Below are 17,712 nucleotides of genomic sequence, written 5' to 3'. Positions count from 1 at the left end.
CATTCTTTGAAGGCCATGAAAAGTGACTACAGGGATGCAAGTAGTGGTTGGTAGAGAGTCCTCTGCTGTCTGGCTGGTATAAGCCGGTGCTGGATATCTAAAATTTTGACCAATCAGTAATCAACTGACCATCACATAAATGGGAAGAAAGTGATTCTGCAATTCCAGAATGGACCTCAGTTATAAAAACTTCTCATCAAAGAGAAAGCAGTTGGATAGACAAAAGTTTCCATAGCATCTTTAAACTGGCCCACTGTACTTGAATCAATAATTCAACATTCAAAAAGCATGATACATTATTTCCCGTGATCACGATTCCTTTTTTAAAACGTTTATTCCGACTGTGCAGCATTAAAAGGTCTGTTTAAACACAGTGTTTTTACTGTTTTGATGTGGCTTCTGTGTGTAGAATCACTTGAGTATCACTCTGTCACTCTATGGGTGTTCCATACACCAGTGGTGGACATGTGGATAAACAATGAAAGAAACATAAAGTGGAGCAAATGGCAATGGACTAAGGTTATAATAGTCTTTTTTGTTGTTTGTTAGTTGTTTGTCAGTTTTAGTTTTAGTTTAACAATCTAAGTTTTTTTTTAGCTTTCAGTACATTTAGTTTTTAATGTTAGTCTTTTTCTGAATAAGAGCAATTGAATTTCATGAGAGCAACTGAATTTCAATTTCAAGGATTTTTCTTAACAATTCCGGTTCCATAACAGTTCCATTAAAAATTATTTTAATACCTTTATTGAAGAAATATTTGGAAATAAATGCAATTCTAATTGGATTTACTGCCCTCAGCAGCCTGTTACCAAATTATGAGATTATTTCATATTTTAATAGAACAGATTCTTGCAAAAGATGTGTTTACACAGACTTTTTAATTAACATATTTTATTAATTAATTCTTATAAAATACCACTAATTACAGCAAAACTAATAATGTGTCTAAGTACACATTGTCAAATCAACAACCATTCAGTAATTAATCGGTTTAGTAAGTTTTTCATTCACTAAAAAGAACTGAGACACAAGAGTCATTTGTTCAGAATTCGGCAATAACTGAGATACAATGGCTACACTGGCCACGCTATATGTCTTGCGCTGTAGATTTAAAAGAACCAGCTCATAAGAATCATTAGTTTGTGAATCACACTACACAGAACGCACAGAACAGTTAACAGAACCAAAAGTCCCACACACAACTAGTGTGTTTTCTACCTGGTTTGTGCTCTTAATGATGGTGTTTATAACCGTGGTTAGAATGAGGTCAAACAGCTGTGGCACGTTCATTTATTAATACAGGAGAGTTTAAAAGTTTAAAATCATACCGTAACAAAAATAATAATACTAATAATAATTCAAGGTTATTTTTATTTTATTTTAGTTCATTTAAGAGGCATGCAAATGTGTATTAGTTTTGTTATATATTTGTTTTTTTTTTTTGTTTTTTTTTTGCATTTAGACTTTATGATAATAACCTTGCAATGGACACAGATGTGGTAAAACCATGAACAAATTTGACAGGCTGAATCGCTTACCGTTTGCGCAGCCTTTAAGGCGAACGCCTCTGACTGGTGCCCTTTGCAGGTCAGCCTTCACTCTGGCCTTGAGACCACCTGTATCCTTCTGCATGGTGTTGAGAGCATCGCTTACGGAGTTCACAATCTTCACCATGTTAATTTGGCTTTCAGACAGAAGCTGTAACATAAACACAAACACACAAAAACTGTTTACATAGACAGCATTTACTAACAAGCACAGTTCAGGAAACTGGAGATAATAAACTGCAGGGGGAAAGATGAAAAATGAGAAAAGAATCACATTGATAAGTTTACTGACAGCCATGTAGAGCACAAAAAACAAAAACAAAAAACAAGTGTATTTTGGCAAAACTTAAAGGAAGGCTTCCCAGTTTGCAAAGGCCAAGTTGTTAACTACTGGTAAGTGTAATACTGTGAACTCATAGTACATTATTAGTCATTCAAATACAACACTCCTAATCATACATCTCTGAGACCCTCTGCACTCAGAAAATAAGTCTAAATATGGAGAAACTGCCCATAAACAATCAGCCTACACCCACAAAATGCAGCGTCTTCTATATTGAAATTCAGTTCAGTGCCACGGACAGCGATATGGTCAATTTTAGCTCTGGCTCTAGCTTATGCCAAGTGTGGATCTATGTTTGATGGTAGCTTTAACTTTAACACTATAGCTCAGTTTCCTGAACATATATTAAGGTTTAAACTATTGAAGTGCCCAGTCAAATGGAGATTGTCCAGTGAAAATCCCTTGTTGTCTATGGGCAGGCAAAATATGCCTGCAACACAGGTTCCATAAGGGCACCTGTCATTTCAAGACAAATACTTGACATGCAATTGAGCTTTACTGTAAAGGTCTTTGTGCCAGAACGATGGTGAGATTTTCAGCTTGAGGCACTGAGCTGATCCTGCTGTTGCTTGACTATCTAGAAATACAACATCTGAAAGAAACACAGGTATGTGTTTTTCCCCCATAAACTTAAGAGATCTGAGCCATTTAAATGGAAAACCCTTTATGTTCCTGTAAGCATTAGTGTGTGCTTGTGGTGGTGGTGTGTGTGTTTCTGAGCCACATTCAACATTATAAATGAGCTCCCTGCCCTAGCCTAAAAAAAAAAAAACGTGTCCTATTCAGTAATCTTTAAAGGACACACACACAGGTTATATAGCCACAGTGAATCTCATTCACTAATAATTGTGTACAAGTGTTCTTACTTATTATGTAAACAAACTGTTCAATTGTGGATGAATTTGGATAATTCTAAATAAGGGAGCACATGCCTGCATCCCCAAACCATTTCCACATAAGGGTTTTCCACATAACCTCTCCTGTACAGCCATTCATCACTCTGAAAATGTTTCTTTACATTCAATTAAGATGTGTCTGAGAGCACACGCAGCAGCATCTTCCAGTAAAGCCAAGAGTGTCATTCTCAAAGCCAGCTGAAACAAAATAAATGCCTTTTATAAAGGCCTAGTGTAACAAATCAGACTGAGGCAGATGTAGGATCCATATGCAGGTTTAATAGAGTGATCAAACAGGCAAAAAGTTAAAAAAACCAGAAAGCAGTCCAATGAGGCACACAAATCCAAAAGGAGAAACTCTGAGGCAAAATCCACAATAAACAGGCACAGGTCAAAAATCCAAAACAGGCAAACAGGGAAAAAACGCTTAGAACTGCAGACTGAGAAAGAACTGGCAAGACTTTGCACAGAATGATAGAACTCCAGGGCTTAAATACACAGATAATGATTAATAAATGAACAGGTGTGAGAGATAATGGCAGGAGGCAATGCATGATAGGGGTTGTAGTCCAGTGAGGGGTTAGTATTCAGGGGATGAGGATCGTGTAAACTGGCTAGGAGAAGAGACAGCAGATGATGTGACAGTACCCCCCGCCCCACCCCGCCCTTTAGGGCCCCTCTTAGGGCGTGCCGGGGGTCGGCCTCTAGGTCTGGGAGCGGGGCAATTAGGATGAGCTAGGTGACATTCCGCAATGAGTGAAGGGTCTAAAATGTCCTCTGTAGATACCCAGGAATGTTCTTCGGGCCCATAGCCCTCCCAGTCCACTAAGTACTGCAGCTGACCCCCATGCCGCCGAGAGTTAAGGAGAGTACTTTATCAATATGCTGTGTCTCCAAGGTCCAGAGGTGGCAGTGGAGGATTATTGGAGAGACTTGAGGGAGACATGGAAAGTGGTAGAAATACGATAGTCAGGCAGTAGCTGGAGATTGTAGCAGACTGGGTTAATTTGTTTGATAACTTTAAACAGACCCACATACCTGGGTGAAAGCTTCTTGCAAGGAAGGCGTAGGTCCCGAGTAGATAACCACACGCGTCTGCATGTTCGGAGAGTAGGGAAAGGTCTATGGTGTTGGTCTGCCTGTAGTTTCTACTGACGTACCGCCCTTTGAAGATGAACATGAGCTGATTCCCAAACCTGGTCACTTCGCTGCATCCAATGTTGGACAGAGGGCAATTCTGTGGGTTCTCCCGACCAAGCGAAGAGGGGTGGTTGATAGCCTAGGATGCACTGAAAAGGAGTCATACCAGTTGAGGAATTACATAAGGAGTTCTGAGTGTATTCGGCCCAGGGGAGAAACCGACACCAATCGTACTGGTTACCGAGACAGAAGGTGCAAAGGAAGCGGCTCACCTCCTGATTAAGGTGCTCTGTCTGGCCATTAGATTGAGGATGATATCCGGAAGAGAGGTTGACATCTGCAGAATTCTCTCCACACCCTTGATGTAAACTGCGGGCCCCGGTCAGAAACAATGTCTTCAGGCAGGCCATAGAGTTTGAATACATGATGAAAGAGGGCCTCTGCCATCTCTAGAGCTGAGGGTAATTTTGGGAGAGGAATGAGGTGGTATGCTTTTGAGAATCGGTCCACTGTCACCATAATGGTGGTGTTACCTTGTGAGGGAGGTAAATCCATGAGGAAGTCAGTTGCTATGAGTGACCAGGGTCGTTGAGAGAAAGGCAGCAGGTGAAGATGTCCTGCGGGGAGAATCCTAGAAGACTTGGTTTGTGCACAGCCAGAGCAAACTTTTACATATTGTGTGACAACGTGGGTCATGGTAGGCCACCAGAACTTGTTTCGGACTAACTGAATGGTGCGGTTCTCACCTGGGTGTCAGAAACTCGAGGAATGAACCCAGTGAATGACTTGGGGGCGAAGGTCAGTTGGCACATAGTTGTGATCCCTAGGACAACTGGGAGGAGATGGCTCAGCCTGGGCAGCTTGTTCAGTATCCCTCATAATATTCCACTGAACCGGGGCAGCAATGATCGAGTGGGGAAGTATGTTTTGTGTAGGCTAAACAGACTCAGAGGGGTAGATTCGCTATAGGGCATCGGCTTTAGAGTTTTTAGAGCCAGGGCAGTAGGTAACTGAGAAGTTGAATCTAGAGAAGAAAAGAGCCCAGCGGGCCTGTATTGGATTCATCCTTTTGGCAGACTTTAAATACTCAAGACTGCGGTGGTCAGTCAAAACTGCGGTGGTCAGTCAAAACAGTGAAGGGATGATGTGCGCCCTCTAACCAGTGCCGCCATTCCTCCTGAGCAGCTTTCATTGCAAAGAGTTCACAGTTTCCCACGTCGTAATTTGCTCTGCCGGAGTTAGTTTGTGTGAATAGAAGGCGCATGGATACATTTTAGAGGGATTTCCATGGCGCTGGGAAAGAACCACTCCGATGCCAATATTTGAGGCATCAACTTCAACAATGAAGGGGAGTGAAGGATCAGGATGTCGGAGTATGGGGGCCGAAGTGAAGTGATGTTTAAGTGTTAGAAATGCAGAAGTGGCTTGGGAAGTCCAGACAAGAGCTTTAGGTTTGCCTTTGAGAAGAGAGGTGAGTGGGGCTGCGATGGAACTGAAGTTGCGAATAAACCTTCTATAGAAGTTTGCAAAGCCCAGAAACCTTTGGAGTTCCTTAACTGTGTGAGTACAGGGCCAGTTCCTGACAGCTTCGACTTTGGCATTGTCCATATGTGCTCCTTCCAGACTGATCACGTACCCCAGGAATGTAGTAGTGGTGACATGAAATTCACACTTCTCAGCTTTGACGAAAAAGTGATTGTTCTTGGGCCGAAGCAAGACTTCCTGGACGTCTCTCCTATGGACTTCCAGGGAGGGGAATAGATGAGGATATCAATGAAACTATGACACAGTGATTCAGCAAGTCTCTGAAGATTTCATTCATAAAAGCTCGAAACACCAAAGGCAAGTTAGAAAGGCCATAAGGCATGACACAATATTCATAGTGACCTGAGTGTGTGATGAAGGCAGTCTTCCATTCGTCCCCCTCTTTGATACGAATGAGGTTACAGGCATGACGCAAGTCCAATTTGGTGAATACTTTAGCCTCTTGTAGTTGTTCTAGGGCGGCGGGAACCAAAGGAAGAGGATAAGGGAACTTAATGGTGATTGCATTTAAACCACGGTAATCAATGCAAGGACGGAGACCCCCATCTTCTCCACGAAGAAGAAACCCGCTGCCGCGGGAGAGGTGGAAGGACGAATATGCCCACAGTGAAGAGCTTCCTCTATATACTCCTCCATGGCCTTGGTCTCAGGGTTGGATAGGGGGTATATGTGGCTTTTAGGTGGCATGGTGCCAGGAAGGAGGTCAATCACACAGTCAACCGAGCGATGAGGCGGTAATTGGGTAGCTTTGGTCTTGCTGAACACAGAGAGAAGATCGTGGTAGCATGCATGAATGGATGAGGGTTCTGGTACAGGTACTGGGGTGACTTTAGTGATGCTGAGCTCTAAGGGTAGGATGGTTCGGAGACACAAGGAAAAACAGGATGTTCCCCACTTGGTAATCTCTCCATTAACCCAGGAAATTTGTGGATCATGTTTAGCTAACCAAGGGTAACCCAGAACGATAGGATTGGAGGGGGTATTGGTGAATAAAAATTGAAGGTGTTCTTGATGTAAGCTTCCTACTTGTAGAGAGACAGGTTGGGTTATGAGTTGAGTGGTGCCTGTGCAAAGTGGTCATCCATCTAGCGCTGTAACAGACACTGAAGGTACACAAGGAATTGTCACTATAGAGTGTAGTTCACAAATGTGAGAATCAATTAAATTTCCAGCAGCCCCTGAGTCAATGAGAGCGCTGACTAAAATGGAGTTAGCACTGGAACTAACTTAGACTTCAACACATAAACTTCTATTTACTAGAGGAAACAGCATCTTCACTCACCGAATTTTTAGGGCGAAGTGGACAGGAGGAGAGGAAATGGCCTGGCTCTCCACAGTACAGACACAGGCGAGCATTAATATGTCGCTGTCGCTCCTCCCTAGTTAGCCGTGAATGGCCCAATTGCATGGGTTCAGGTGAAGTCATGGCTGAAGGGGTGGTCTTATCAGAGGGCAGAGGTGCGGGACTGCATCTTCGCAGTAAATTAGCAATCTTAATGGAGAGCGAGATAAATTGATCCAGGGAGAGGTTATCATCTTGATTGGCCATTTCAGTCTGTAGTTGGTGAGATAATCCATTACAGTATATAGTCTTTAAAAGGTGCATCTGGCCAACCACTCTGAGCGGCAAGTATGCGGAAGGTTAGGGCATAATCGGCTGCTGTGGCGCCACCTTGTGTGAATCGAATGAGTCGATCCTCGACATCCTCGCCTCCCACTGGAATTTGGAAAACACTCTTAAATTGTGATGTGAACAAATCAAATTAACCATGGACTTCCAGATTTTGATTCCACACCACCATTGCCCACTCTAATGCTCTGCCAGTGAGCAGTGATGTAATGAAACCCACTTTCGAGGTTTCGGTGGGGAAATAGGAAGGGCACTGGGCAATATATATGGAACATTGCAGTAGAAAACCCTCACACTGACCAGGAGGGCCATTAAATTTTTCTGGAAGAGCCAGGTGAGGAGGGGTGCTAGGTGATACAGGTTGTGGGGCCGCCGGTGCCGGAGTATCACTCAGCCCTGAGGGTCTACTGGGAGGAGCTGCCCATAGATAACTTAATACTTCTTCCATAGCAGTAGAGAGTTGTTCCAGCCGATGGTGGTGGGAGGCTAGTAGACCCAACTGATCATTGAATGCCTTATGTAAAGAAGACAAATCTGCTGGATCCATTGGAGGCAAAGTCTTCTGTAATGAATCAGAGGCAGATGTAGGATCCATATGCAGGTTTAATAGAGTGATCAAAAACCAGAAAGCAGTCCAGTGAGGCAGACAAATCCAAAAGGAGAAACTCTGAGGCAAAATCCACAATAAACAGGCACAGGTCAAAAATCCAAAACAGGGATAAATGCTTAGAATTGCAGACTGAGAAAGAACTGGCAAGACTTCACACAGAATGACAGAACTCCATGGCTTAAATACACAGATAATGAGTAATAATGAACAGGTGAGAGATAATGGCAGGGGGCAATGCATGATGGGGGTTGTAGTCCAGTGAGGGGTTAGTATTCAGGGGATGAGGATCAAGTGAACTGGCAAGGAGAAGAGACAGCAGATGATGTGACACCTAGACTGCACTAGATTGGCTGCATTTTTATGCAGAACCTATCATAGCTTAAGATATCTTTGTTTGTTACCCTGAAATAAGTAAGACTTATTGTAGGGTCACTTACAGTTAATGTCAGAAGTTTACATACACTTAGCTTGAAGTCATTAAAACTAACAAATGAAATTGTTAAAAAAAATTTAACCACTCCACAGATTTCATATTAGCAAACTATAGTTTTGGCAAGTTGTTTGGGACATCTACTTTGTGCATGACACAAGTAATTTTTCCAACAATATTTTACAGACAGATTGCTTCACTTTTAATTGACTATATCACAATTCCAGTGGGTCAGAAGTTTACAGTACATACACTAAGTTAACTGTGCCTTTATGCAGCTTGGAAAATTCCAGAAAATGATGTCAAGCCTTTAGGTAATTAGCCAATTAGCTTCTGATAAGCTAATTGGCTAATTGGAGTCAACTGGAGGTGTACCTGTGGATGTATTTTAAGACATCATGGAAAAATCTAAAGAAGTCAGCCAAGACTTCAGAAAAAATATTTTGGACCTCCAAAAGTCTGGGGAGCAATTTCCAAATGCCTAAAGGTACCACGTTCATCTGTACAAACAATAGTATGCAAGTATAAACACCATGGGACCACACAGCCATCATACTGCTCAGGAAGGAGACACATTATGTCTTCTAGAGACAAACATAGTTTGGTGCGAAAAGTGTAAATCAATCCCAGAACAACAGCAAAGGACCTTGTGAAGATGCTGGAGGAAACAGGTAGACAAGTATCTATATCCGCCATAAAAAGCCAGACTACAGTTTGCAAGTGCACATAGGGACAAAGATCTTACTTTTTAGAGAAATGTCCTCTTGTATGATGAAACAAAAATTAAACTGTTCGGCCATAATGACAATCGTTATGTTTGGAGGAAAAAGGGTGAGGTTTGCATGCCGAAGAACACCATCCCAACCGTGAAGCACGGGGTGGCAGCATCATGTTGTGTGGGTGCTTTGCTGCAGGAGGGGCTGGTGCACTTCACAAAATTGATGGCATCATGAGGAAGGGACATTGTGTGGATATATTGAAGCAACATCTCAAGACATCAGCCAGGAAGTTAAAGCTCGTCGCAAATGGGTCTTCCAAATGGACAATGACCCCAAGCGTACCTCCAAAATTGTGGCAAAATGGCTTAAGGACAACAAAATCAAGGTATTGGAGTGGCCATCACAAAGCCCTGACCTCAGTCCGATAGAAAATTTGTGGGCAGAACTGAAAAAGCATGTGCGAGAAAGGAGGCCAACAATCCTGACTCAGTTACACCAATTCTGTCTGGAGGAATGGGCCAAAATTCCAGCAACTTATTGTGAGAAGCTTGTGGAAGGCTATCTAAAACGTTTGACCCAAGTTAAACAATTTAAAGGCAATGCTACCAAATACTAACAAAGTGTATGTAAATTTCTGACCCACTGGGAATGTGATGAAAGAAATTGTGGCAGCAGGGTGTGGTCAAGCGTCCATCCGGAGAGAAAGAAAGCGGTAAAGATTATGTTTAACACCTGTTTCTAATTCCAGTGAGCATGGGGAGAGCGGCATATAAGCAGCCACGCCACCAGCAGAGAGAGAGAGAGAGAGAGAGAGAGAGAGTCTGGCACAAGGAAGGCAACGGTGCTCTTGAAGCTGCTACGTTTAACCCTCTGGGGTCGATGGATGCACCGGCGCGTCCTGCTGGATTTTTTCCGCATAACAGCGGAATCAACTTAAAATGCTCCGTGATTTTTGGGCATACAGATAAGTGTAAGACATCATTAGAAACTATAAAGGGTCTACTTTTATTTGTGTACACTCACAATAACAACAAAACCTTGTGCTTTTGTAAAATAAAGAAAATAAACAGGGTGCGCTTTCAGCCATCTCTGTCTCCGCGAGCATCTTTCTGAAACACGTCACAAAAATGAAGTGAAACTCTGCGAATACTTATCACACAAACATGAAACATATGTCTAAAGAAAGCTTAAAATGTCTACTTTTAAATAAAACAATTCAAATTTAAAACAAATATTCTCCTGCAATGTAATCTGTATGAAACAAAGTGATGTACGGTTTCTCCTGGCTCAGCTCATTATCACTAATGTGATCCCACCCACTAATACCGCGCTATTCACATGGTAATGTGCTGAGGTGGTCTATGCAAATATGCAAATGGTCAGATTCAAAAACGCCCCCACAACAATGCCTTAAAAAACATCAAGTTTCATCATCAGATTCATTCACTTTCCTGCACGTTTGGAAGATGGCACGCTACACAGATGAGGAAGCTCTACAGATGGTCCTGGATAGTGACGAAGAGTTCACATTTTCCTCAGAAGAAGAGCGGGACTCCGATGATGAACGTTTACATTTTGAAGAACGACTTGATCCAGGCGAGGATACAATTCCGGATGAGTAAGTCATTTAGTTTTACTTACATTAGATGACATGCTATTTTATATAAACGTACATATTTTACTAGCTGGACTATTTCCAGACTTGCCAGCCAGGATTCAGAGTATTGACATTTGAAATATGTTCTAATAGGCAAGTTTTAGTTACATTTTAAATGTTGTTTTGGCTAAAGCGGGTATTTAAATTGTATGCTGTATGATATAAATATGATATGTAATATGATATAAAAATAATATGAATGTTTAGATTATATTTTAACTAGTGTTTATGCTGCCTCATTATCATCAACGAAGCTTGTGCTTGCAAATATCTGTCCGGATGTAAATGTGCAAAATGTGCTGTAAATATGCCCATATTAGAAAATCAACATATTAGAATGATTTCTGAAGGATCATGTGACACTGAAGACTGCAGTAATGATGCTGAAAATTCAGCTTTGATCACAGGAATAAATTGCATTTGACAATATATTCAAATAGAAAACAGTTATTTTAAATTGTAAAAATATTCATAATATCACTGTTTTTGCTGTATTTTGGATCAAATAAATTCAGCCTTGGTGAGCAGAAGAGACTTCTTTTAAAAACATTACAAAATCTTACAGATCTATAAACTTTTAAACAGTAGTGTAGGTTTAAAGTTTTTAAGTAAAGTCTTTATGTAAAGAAAATGTATAGTCAGATAATACATTCAATCATTAAGTCTCCCCACATTCATTCTCTCTCAGGGGGAGGGGTCTTTGTCTCCTCAGGTGTGAATCACATCAGTATTCATGATAATCCACACCTCTTCGCATATGGCCTTTCTAACACTAAAACTGTCTTACAAAAGTTAAATGACTATATTGTTTTGTATGAATGAGTGATCAGGATGGTTTCACATCATTTTTGTAGCTCAAAAACTCTGGGCTACAAGATCCAGTTCTCAAAAGTCTTGTGAGCAAATGTTTAGTATGTGATATATGGCCTTATTTCAGTGACTTACAATTTTTGTTTTTTGAAAAACCATGCATAAACGTTATTTTCTCAAAAATATAAACATGTACATACATTGTTGTTCACATATTATTGTAGCCCAGTTTGTGCTGAATACAGTGTTATCAGACTTAGCCATTAATATGTTTCTAAGCAACTGAAAAAAGCACAAATGTCAAGGCATTTTAAAACTTCTCCAGGGCCCAAAACACCCTCAGACCCCAGATGATTAATCTGTTATGTTTGTGAATCTGATGTGTTTAAGTTACTATGTGCCTGTGAAGCTGATGAGTTTGTAAAGTTGTAAAGCACTGAAGTGGCCGATTAAAAGTCCTACCTGAGCCTGGAAAAACCTGCTTCCCTGTGTTCTCCTTCCCTTCTTTTTGTGAGCTGTGTTACAGAAATAAAAGCTAAAATAAATAATTCTCTCTACTTTCATTCTGACATTTCACATTCTTAAAATAGCGATTCTAGCTGACCTAAGACATGGAATGTTTTCTACGATTAAATGTCAGGAATTGTGAAAAACTGAGTTTAATTGTATTTGGATATGGTGTATGTAAACTTCTGACTTCAACTGGTTATACTCTATATACAATACTGTGCAAAAGTCTTAGGTGCATTATATTTTTCACAAAAACATTTATCTTCAAATGGTCATTTATATATTCTGCTTTTAGTGTGTCAGTAGGAAATATCAATTTTAGATTTCAACATTCCCTTTGCAAATAGAATTGAAGAGAAGAACAAGGAGCCCTACAACAGATGGTATGGCCCCGACAGAGCCCGGATCTCAACATTGAGTCAGTCTGGGATTACATGAAGAGACAGAAGCATTTGAGACAGCCTAAGTAGATAGAACTGTGTCAAGCTCTCCAAGAAGCTTGGAACATCCTATCTGCCAACAACCAAGTGTCCAGGTGTACCTAAGAGAACTGGTGCTGTTTAGAAGGCAAAAGTTGTCACACTAAATATTGATTTATCTTTGTTTTAAGTTTACTTGCTTTGTATGATGTTAACTGATAAATGAAAAATGTTTATTGCATTATTTTAAGACATTCTCAGACATTCTCACTATGCAACATTTCTCACAACTGCCTAAAACATTTGCACAGTACTGTGTGTATATATATATATATATATATATATATATATATATATATATATATATATACTGTATAAACTGTATATATGCACATTAGTGCTGTCAGCAGATTAATATTTTTAATCGTGATTAACAAATTTTAATCTACTGACAGCACTAATGTGTGTGTATGCGTGTGTGTGTATATATATATATATATATATATATATATATATATATATATATATATATATATATACACACACACACACACACACACACAGAATATTAATCTCAGATTTTAAAAGTGCTGAAATTTGACTCTATATGTATTTATTTCCTGTTAAAATGCATTTATTTCATTGATGTAACAGTAACAATAATGACAATAATGCTTTATTAACAATTTCAAAACTCCCCAGTACAAAGACAGAAATTCAGCACCAATTCAAATAACATTAAACATTTACCAAAGTCTAAGTGTGATGTTGATTGATTGATAGAAATGTAAGCGCAGCGTAGTTCTAGCGGGAAGACTAGCAGCTGTACATCATCGCACCATTAGCTTGGTAACTCCTAGCCAATCACATGTAAGCCAATGCTTTATAAGTCTGCTCACAATCTGTTTCAGTGTGCTAACGCAGCAACCTCCACCACCCCACCACCATCAGTTGAGTCCCGTCATGCATGGGGGTAGGCTCCTTGCCCCTGCCTCCTATCTCTGGCAGGATATGACGGTTCTGAGTACAACTTCTTCGGACCACCAGACGGGGCTTACGCCAAAGAGAGACATTACATTTCTGCTTTATGTTCATCAAATAAATGTCATCTTAAATTTCAAGTCTTCGAGTTTTCCTGATAGAACTACTATTCATTGCAATGCGCATAAAACCCTTACACTCCACAATATTTATCAGCATTTATCCATATGCTGGATATGGAATGCACATGATTTGTTTCAGGGCAGCAAGCACCACGTTGAGCTCCATATGAAAAGCGCGTCTTGCTCTGTTTTGAGCGCTGACACAGCCGATGGGAATATAATTCATCCAAACTGTCTGGTAATCATTAGCTGACACTTCAGATGCTTGGTAGCAATGGGTACAAAGTTGAAATTGTGTTAAATTTGAGAGGAGCGTCAACAGACCCTCCACGGGAGAACAAGCTACACAGCAGACTTGTAAGAACTGATATGCTTATGTGGTAAAATGCTGACTTACAAAAGATGCAAAGAACTTAACTTCTGACACAAGTTCCATCAGCTTTTGTTTTATAAGAGGTCCTTTCTCCAGCACGGACTCACTGTTGTGTTTGTTTTTAGTGTGTCTACAAGTGCAATGTCCCCGCTGGACACATCGTTAGGGTTCCGCCCTCTAACCAGTTGTCAGAACTCACAAAAAGCTGAATAAAATGTCAGAATATAATGTCAAATCGGTAATTTTTTAATTATTTTTTTTATTATTATGCAAACAAAGAGTGTAACAGTATTTACATGTAACAAATACAAAATAGCCAAGGGAAACAAAAATACATACCAACGGCCAACATGACAAGTCTATCTCCTGTATGTATATATATTTGTTGGTGTGTGTGTGTGTGTGTGTGTGTGTGTGTGTGTAAGTGTATCTGGGTGTTGGGGTGGAAGCATATAAACAAAAGAACATCTAGAAATGTATAACAGATATAACGATAGTAAAAACAACAAATAATAATGACAATAATAATACAATAATAATAATAATAATAAACTCAATTCATTAAGAAATGGGGGGGGGGTTGGAGGATGAGGAAGAGGGCAAATAATAATAATAATAATAATAATATTAAATTATTATAAGGCTGCCTCTGATCCCTCCGTGGCCACGTCATAAGTTGGTCCCCCGCCCTTGTCATGCCACAGCGGGCCATCAGGGAGAGATGCCGCAGGGCACAGGGCCCAAGACCCACACCCCCATCCCCAGGACACTCCCCACATGCCTGTGTTGTTTTTTTTTTTTCCTTGATGCATTCATTGTTAAACTCTTAATAGGTGTGTATGTGTGTCAACTAGTGTGTGATGCATTAAAAAAGTGAGGCGTGCAGCGTAGAACCAGCCCAGGGCAAAGCCCAGGCCTCCACAAACATGCCACGCTTACCCTGTGTAGTTGTGTTCTCTTTTTTTTGTTTTTTCACCTTTTCTTTTTTTCACCATCCCCCCCCCCCCCCCAATCATATGTGGATGTAGATGGAGGTGTACCGTTGTGGTTGGTTTCAGACAAAGAAGGTCAGCAGATACATGACTGTTGAAAGGTAATGATAGATGACCAAGAAGGGTGTAATTCTAGTGTATTGTTTTGAATGGAAGTGGACAGGTTTTCCAAGATGCAATATGTATGGTGTTCCTTGATTTCCAGTTCATGAGAATAGTTTTCTTGGCAATAGTTAGCACCACTAGGAGTAATTGACTGTTTGTGTTGTTTAAATTGATTATGGATGAGTCAGTCGCTGCTGACTCTAAAGGAGGAGATGGCGGGTGAGTTGCGACATGCAACCTGAGCATAAAATCGCCTTGCCGATTTATGTATGCTACTGTTGCCATGTTGTCCATCCGGACTAACACGTGGTTGCCCTGGATCAACAGCCGAAGCCTCCGCAGAGTCAGCAACACTTTTTCTCCCCAATTTGGAATGCCCAATTCCCAATGCACTCCAAGTCCTCATGGTGGCGTAGTAATTCACCTCAATCTTGATGGTGGAGGACAAATCTCAGTTGCCTCCGCGTCTGAGACCATCAATCTGTGCATTTTATCACATGGCTTGTTAAGTGCATTACCGTGGAGACATAGTACGTGTGGAGGCTTCATGCTATTCTCCGCGGCATCCAAGCCCAACTCACCACGTGCCCCACCGAGAGCAAACCACATTATAGCGACTACGAGGAGGTTACCCCATGTGACTCTACCCTCCCTAGCATCCGGGCCAATTTGGTTGCTTAGGAGACCTGGCTGGAATCGACTCCAGGGGTGGTAGTCAGCATCTTTACTTGCTGAGCTACCCAGGCCCCCCCCATTTATCAATACTTTTGGAGGTTGGTGGGGCGGTCTATCCCTTTTGCATGTGCATATCCTAGTGCTTCACTGAGCATTTGTGGTATTTGTGGTTTCGCCACAAATTAACAGTTACAATTGGCTCCTCTTCTTTCTCACACTTTCTCACTTTTGTCCTCCCTGGCCCGCTTTACACTTCGTCAACATTTGCTTCATATCTGGATAGTATATCCATTATTTCTATATATTATTTATATGGTTATTTCTCTGATTGCATTAACACATTGTATTCCAATGCATATCTAGTGTGATTGGAGAGTGATTGCACTAACATGCAAAATGGAAAGTGGCACTTACAAATTACGTACACACTGAAGTTGCATGGGGAAAAACGAAAGCAAATTAGCATTTACACCTTTACCAAATGTGGTCAAAATCTGTCCCTGACCACCTTCGAATGTGGTTTCAGTCATTTGAATACAATTAGCATTATGTGCATTTACACCTGGCTTTTAATGTGGTCAAGTGTTGATCACCAAAAGCACAAGTTAATACCAAGTGTAAAGGGGGGACTCTGTCGCCTTTATCCTCTTTCTCTCCTTCAATCTTCAGTTGTAGCTAAGGTCTGTGCTGAGTGTGGCTTTCTGTGATCCTTTCCACAGTTCACAAACCAAAATCCAACAATTCATTCAAGTTGTATCAGAGCTCCAAAAAAAAAAAAAAAAAAAAGAGTACGGAAAAGAAAGACCCCTCACATTCACACACGCACACAAACACACATGCACACATACAAACACAGGTCAACGTCCCTGTCTAAAAGTAATCAGAAAACGGAGGATTATTTTTTATTCAGGAGGGATTTTGCTAATGCTTTTCTCTGTCACACAGGTGTTTGGTAGTGATAAACAACTCTCTTTCACCCCTTTCTGCTGTGGCTGTTGTGTGTGCGACGTGCGAGCATCTGGCTGTGTGTATTTGAAAGATTTTGTGTGTTAGAGCCTGTCAGTAACTTGCAGTTAGAGAGAGATGGTGTTAATCCTTAACCTTAAGTCTGCATAATTCAGATTAAACTCAGGCTTTAACTTGGTGGTAATTCACTTAACACAGGAAAGCAGGTCGTATCTGCTGTTCTCCAGCTCTGAAACTGTAGTCTATAGAGCATGAAGCAGCACAGTAGTTGCCAACTAGTGTATCAGTATGCCAATATCACCTTTCTCGGTCCTCAACTGGTATTCACACAACAAAAAACAACACAACATATGTTACTGTGGTATAACGCTAGAAGCATGCATAATGCAGATTGAGTGCAATGTATTATAGAATACCAAAAAACTAACACATTACACACAACACACAAATTTCACTAGAGCATCTTTTTTCTCAGAACTGTGGAGGACAAGGCAATTACAATAATTTAATATAAATAATCAGTCACATATTGTAAACCTTTAAATTAATCAAGAAACCAGATCCAAAAAGTGCATATTGTATGTCGATTGATAGATGGACTGATTCAATCTTAAAATTCAGACATAGACAATTTGTGATTAGGGGACATTTATAGAGTCTATACAATCATATGTTTATGAATTTACCTCTTAGATCTCTGTTGTTATCTCTAGTATCATACTAGTGCCTCTGATATCATATTGAGTGATCTTATGTTGCTTTCACACTAGAGGTTTTGGAGTGGACCTAAGCTTTATTAACCATAAAGTTTGCTTTTTGCTTACTGTGATATCTGACTTGAGTGTGTACCAAGGAACCACCCTCAAGTCCATTTTAAAAGAGGGTCTGGGGTTCATTTGTGAACTGAAGAACCATTCATAGTTGTGAACAAATCCCTGCTGAATAAAAACAACTTAAAAAAGCTTAAACCAGATTAAGCTGGTCTAGCTGGTCTCCCAGCCTGGCCAAACTGGTCCATCTGAACTCCTGACCCAGCCAAGATTTTTAACTGGTTTAACTGGTCAGCCAGATGGCCTCCAAGCCTGACCAGCTGAGAAGTGCTCAAACTCCCTCTTAAAAAAAAAAAGAAATTCAGACCAGGTTGGGAGACCACCTAAGTTCAGCAAACCAGTTTAGGCTGGTTTAAGCTGTTTTTTCCCCCCAGCATAGGTATACAGGAGTTTGCCAAAAGCTTCTTTAATA

General features: G+C 40.6%; 1 protein-coding gene across 3 annotated transcripts in view; it reads right to left on the bottom strand.

Moving 5' to 3' along the window:
• fibcd1b (fibrinogen C domain containing 1b) overlaps positions 1-17,712 on the bottom strand; it is a 181,923-nt gene that overhangs the window by 65,262 nt on the left and 98,949 nt on the right. For all 3 annotated transcript variants that reach the window (XM_051696547.1, XM_051696546.1, XM_051696548.1), the window contains one exon: positions 1,539-1,698. In XM_051696547.1, the coding sequence (XP_051552507.1) occupies positions 1,539-1,698 (160 nt within the window). The remainder of the gene's footprint in view (positions 1-1,538; positions 1,699-17,712) is intronic.

This window comes from Myxocyprinus asiaticus, chromosome 4 (genome assembly GCF_019703515.2).
Source record: "Myxocyprinus asiaticus isolate MX2 ecotype Aquarium Trade chromosome 4, UBuf_Myxa_2, whole genome shotgun sequence".
NCBI lineage: Eukaryota > Metazoa > Chordata > Actinopteri > Cypriniformes > Catostomidae > Myxocyprinus > Myxocyprinus asiaticus.
Note: the sequence above shows the minus strand (reverse complement) of the source record. Positions and strands in the feature narration are given on the sequence as shown.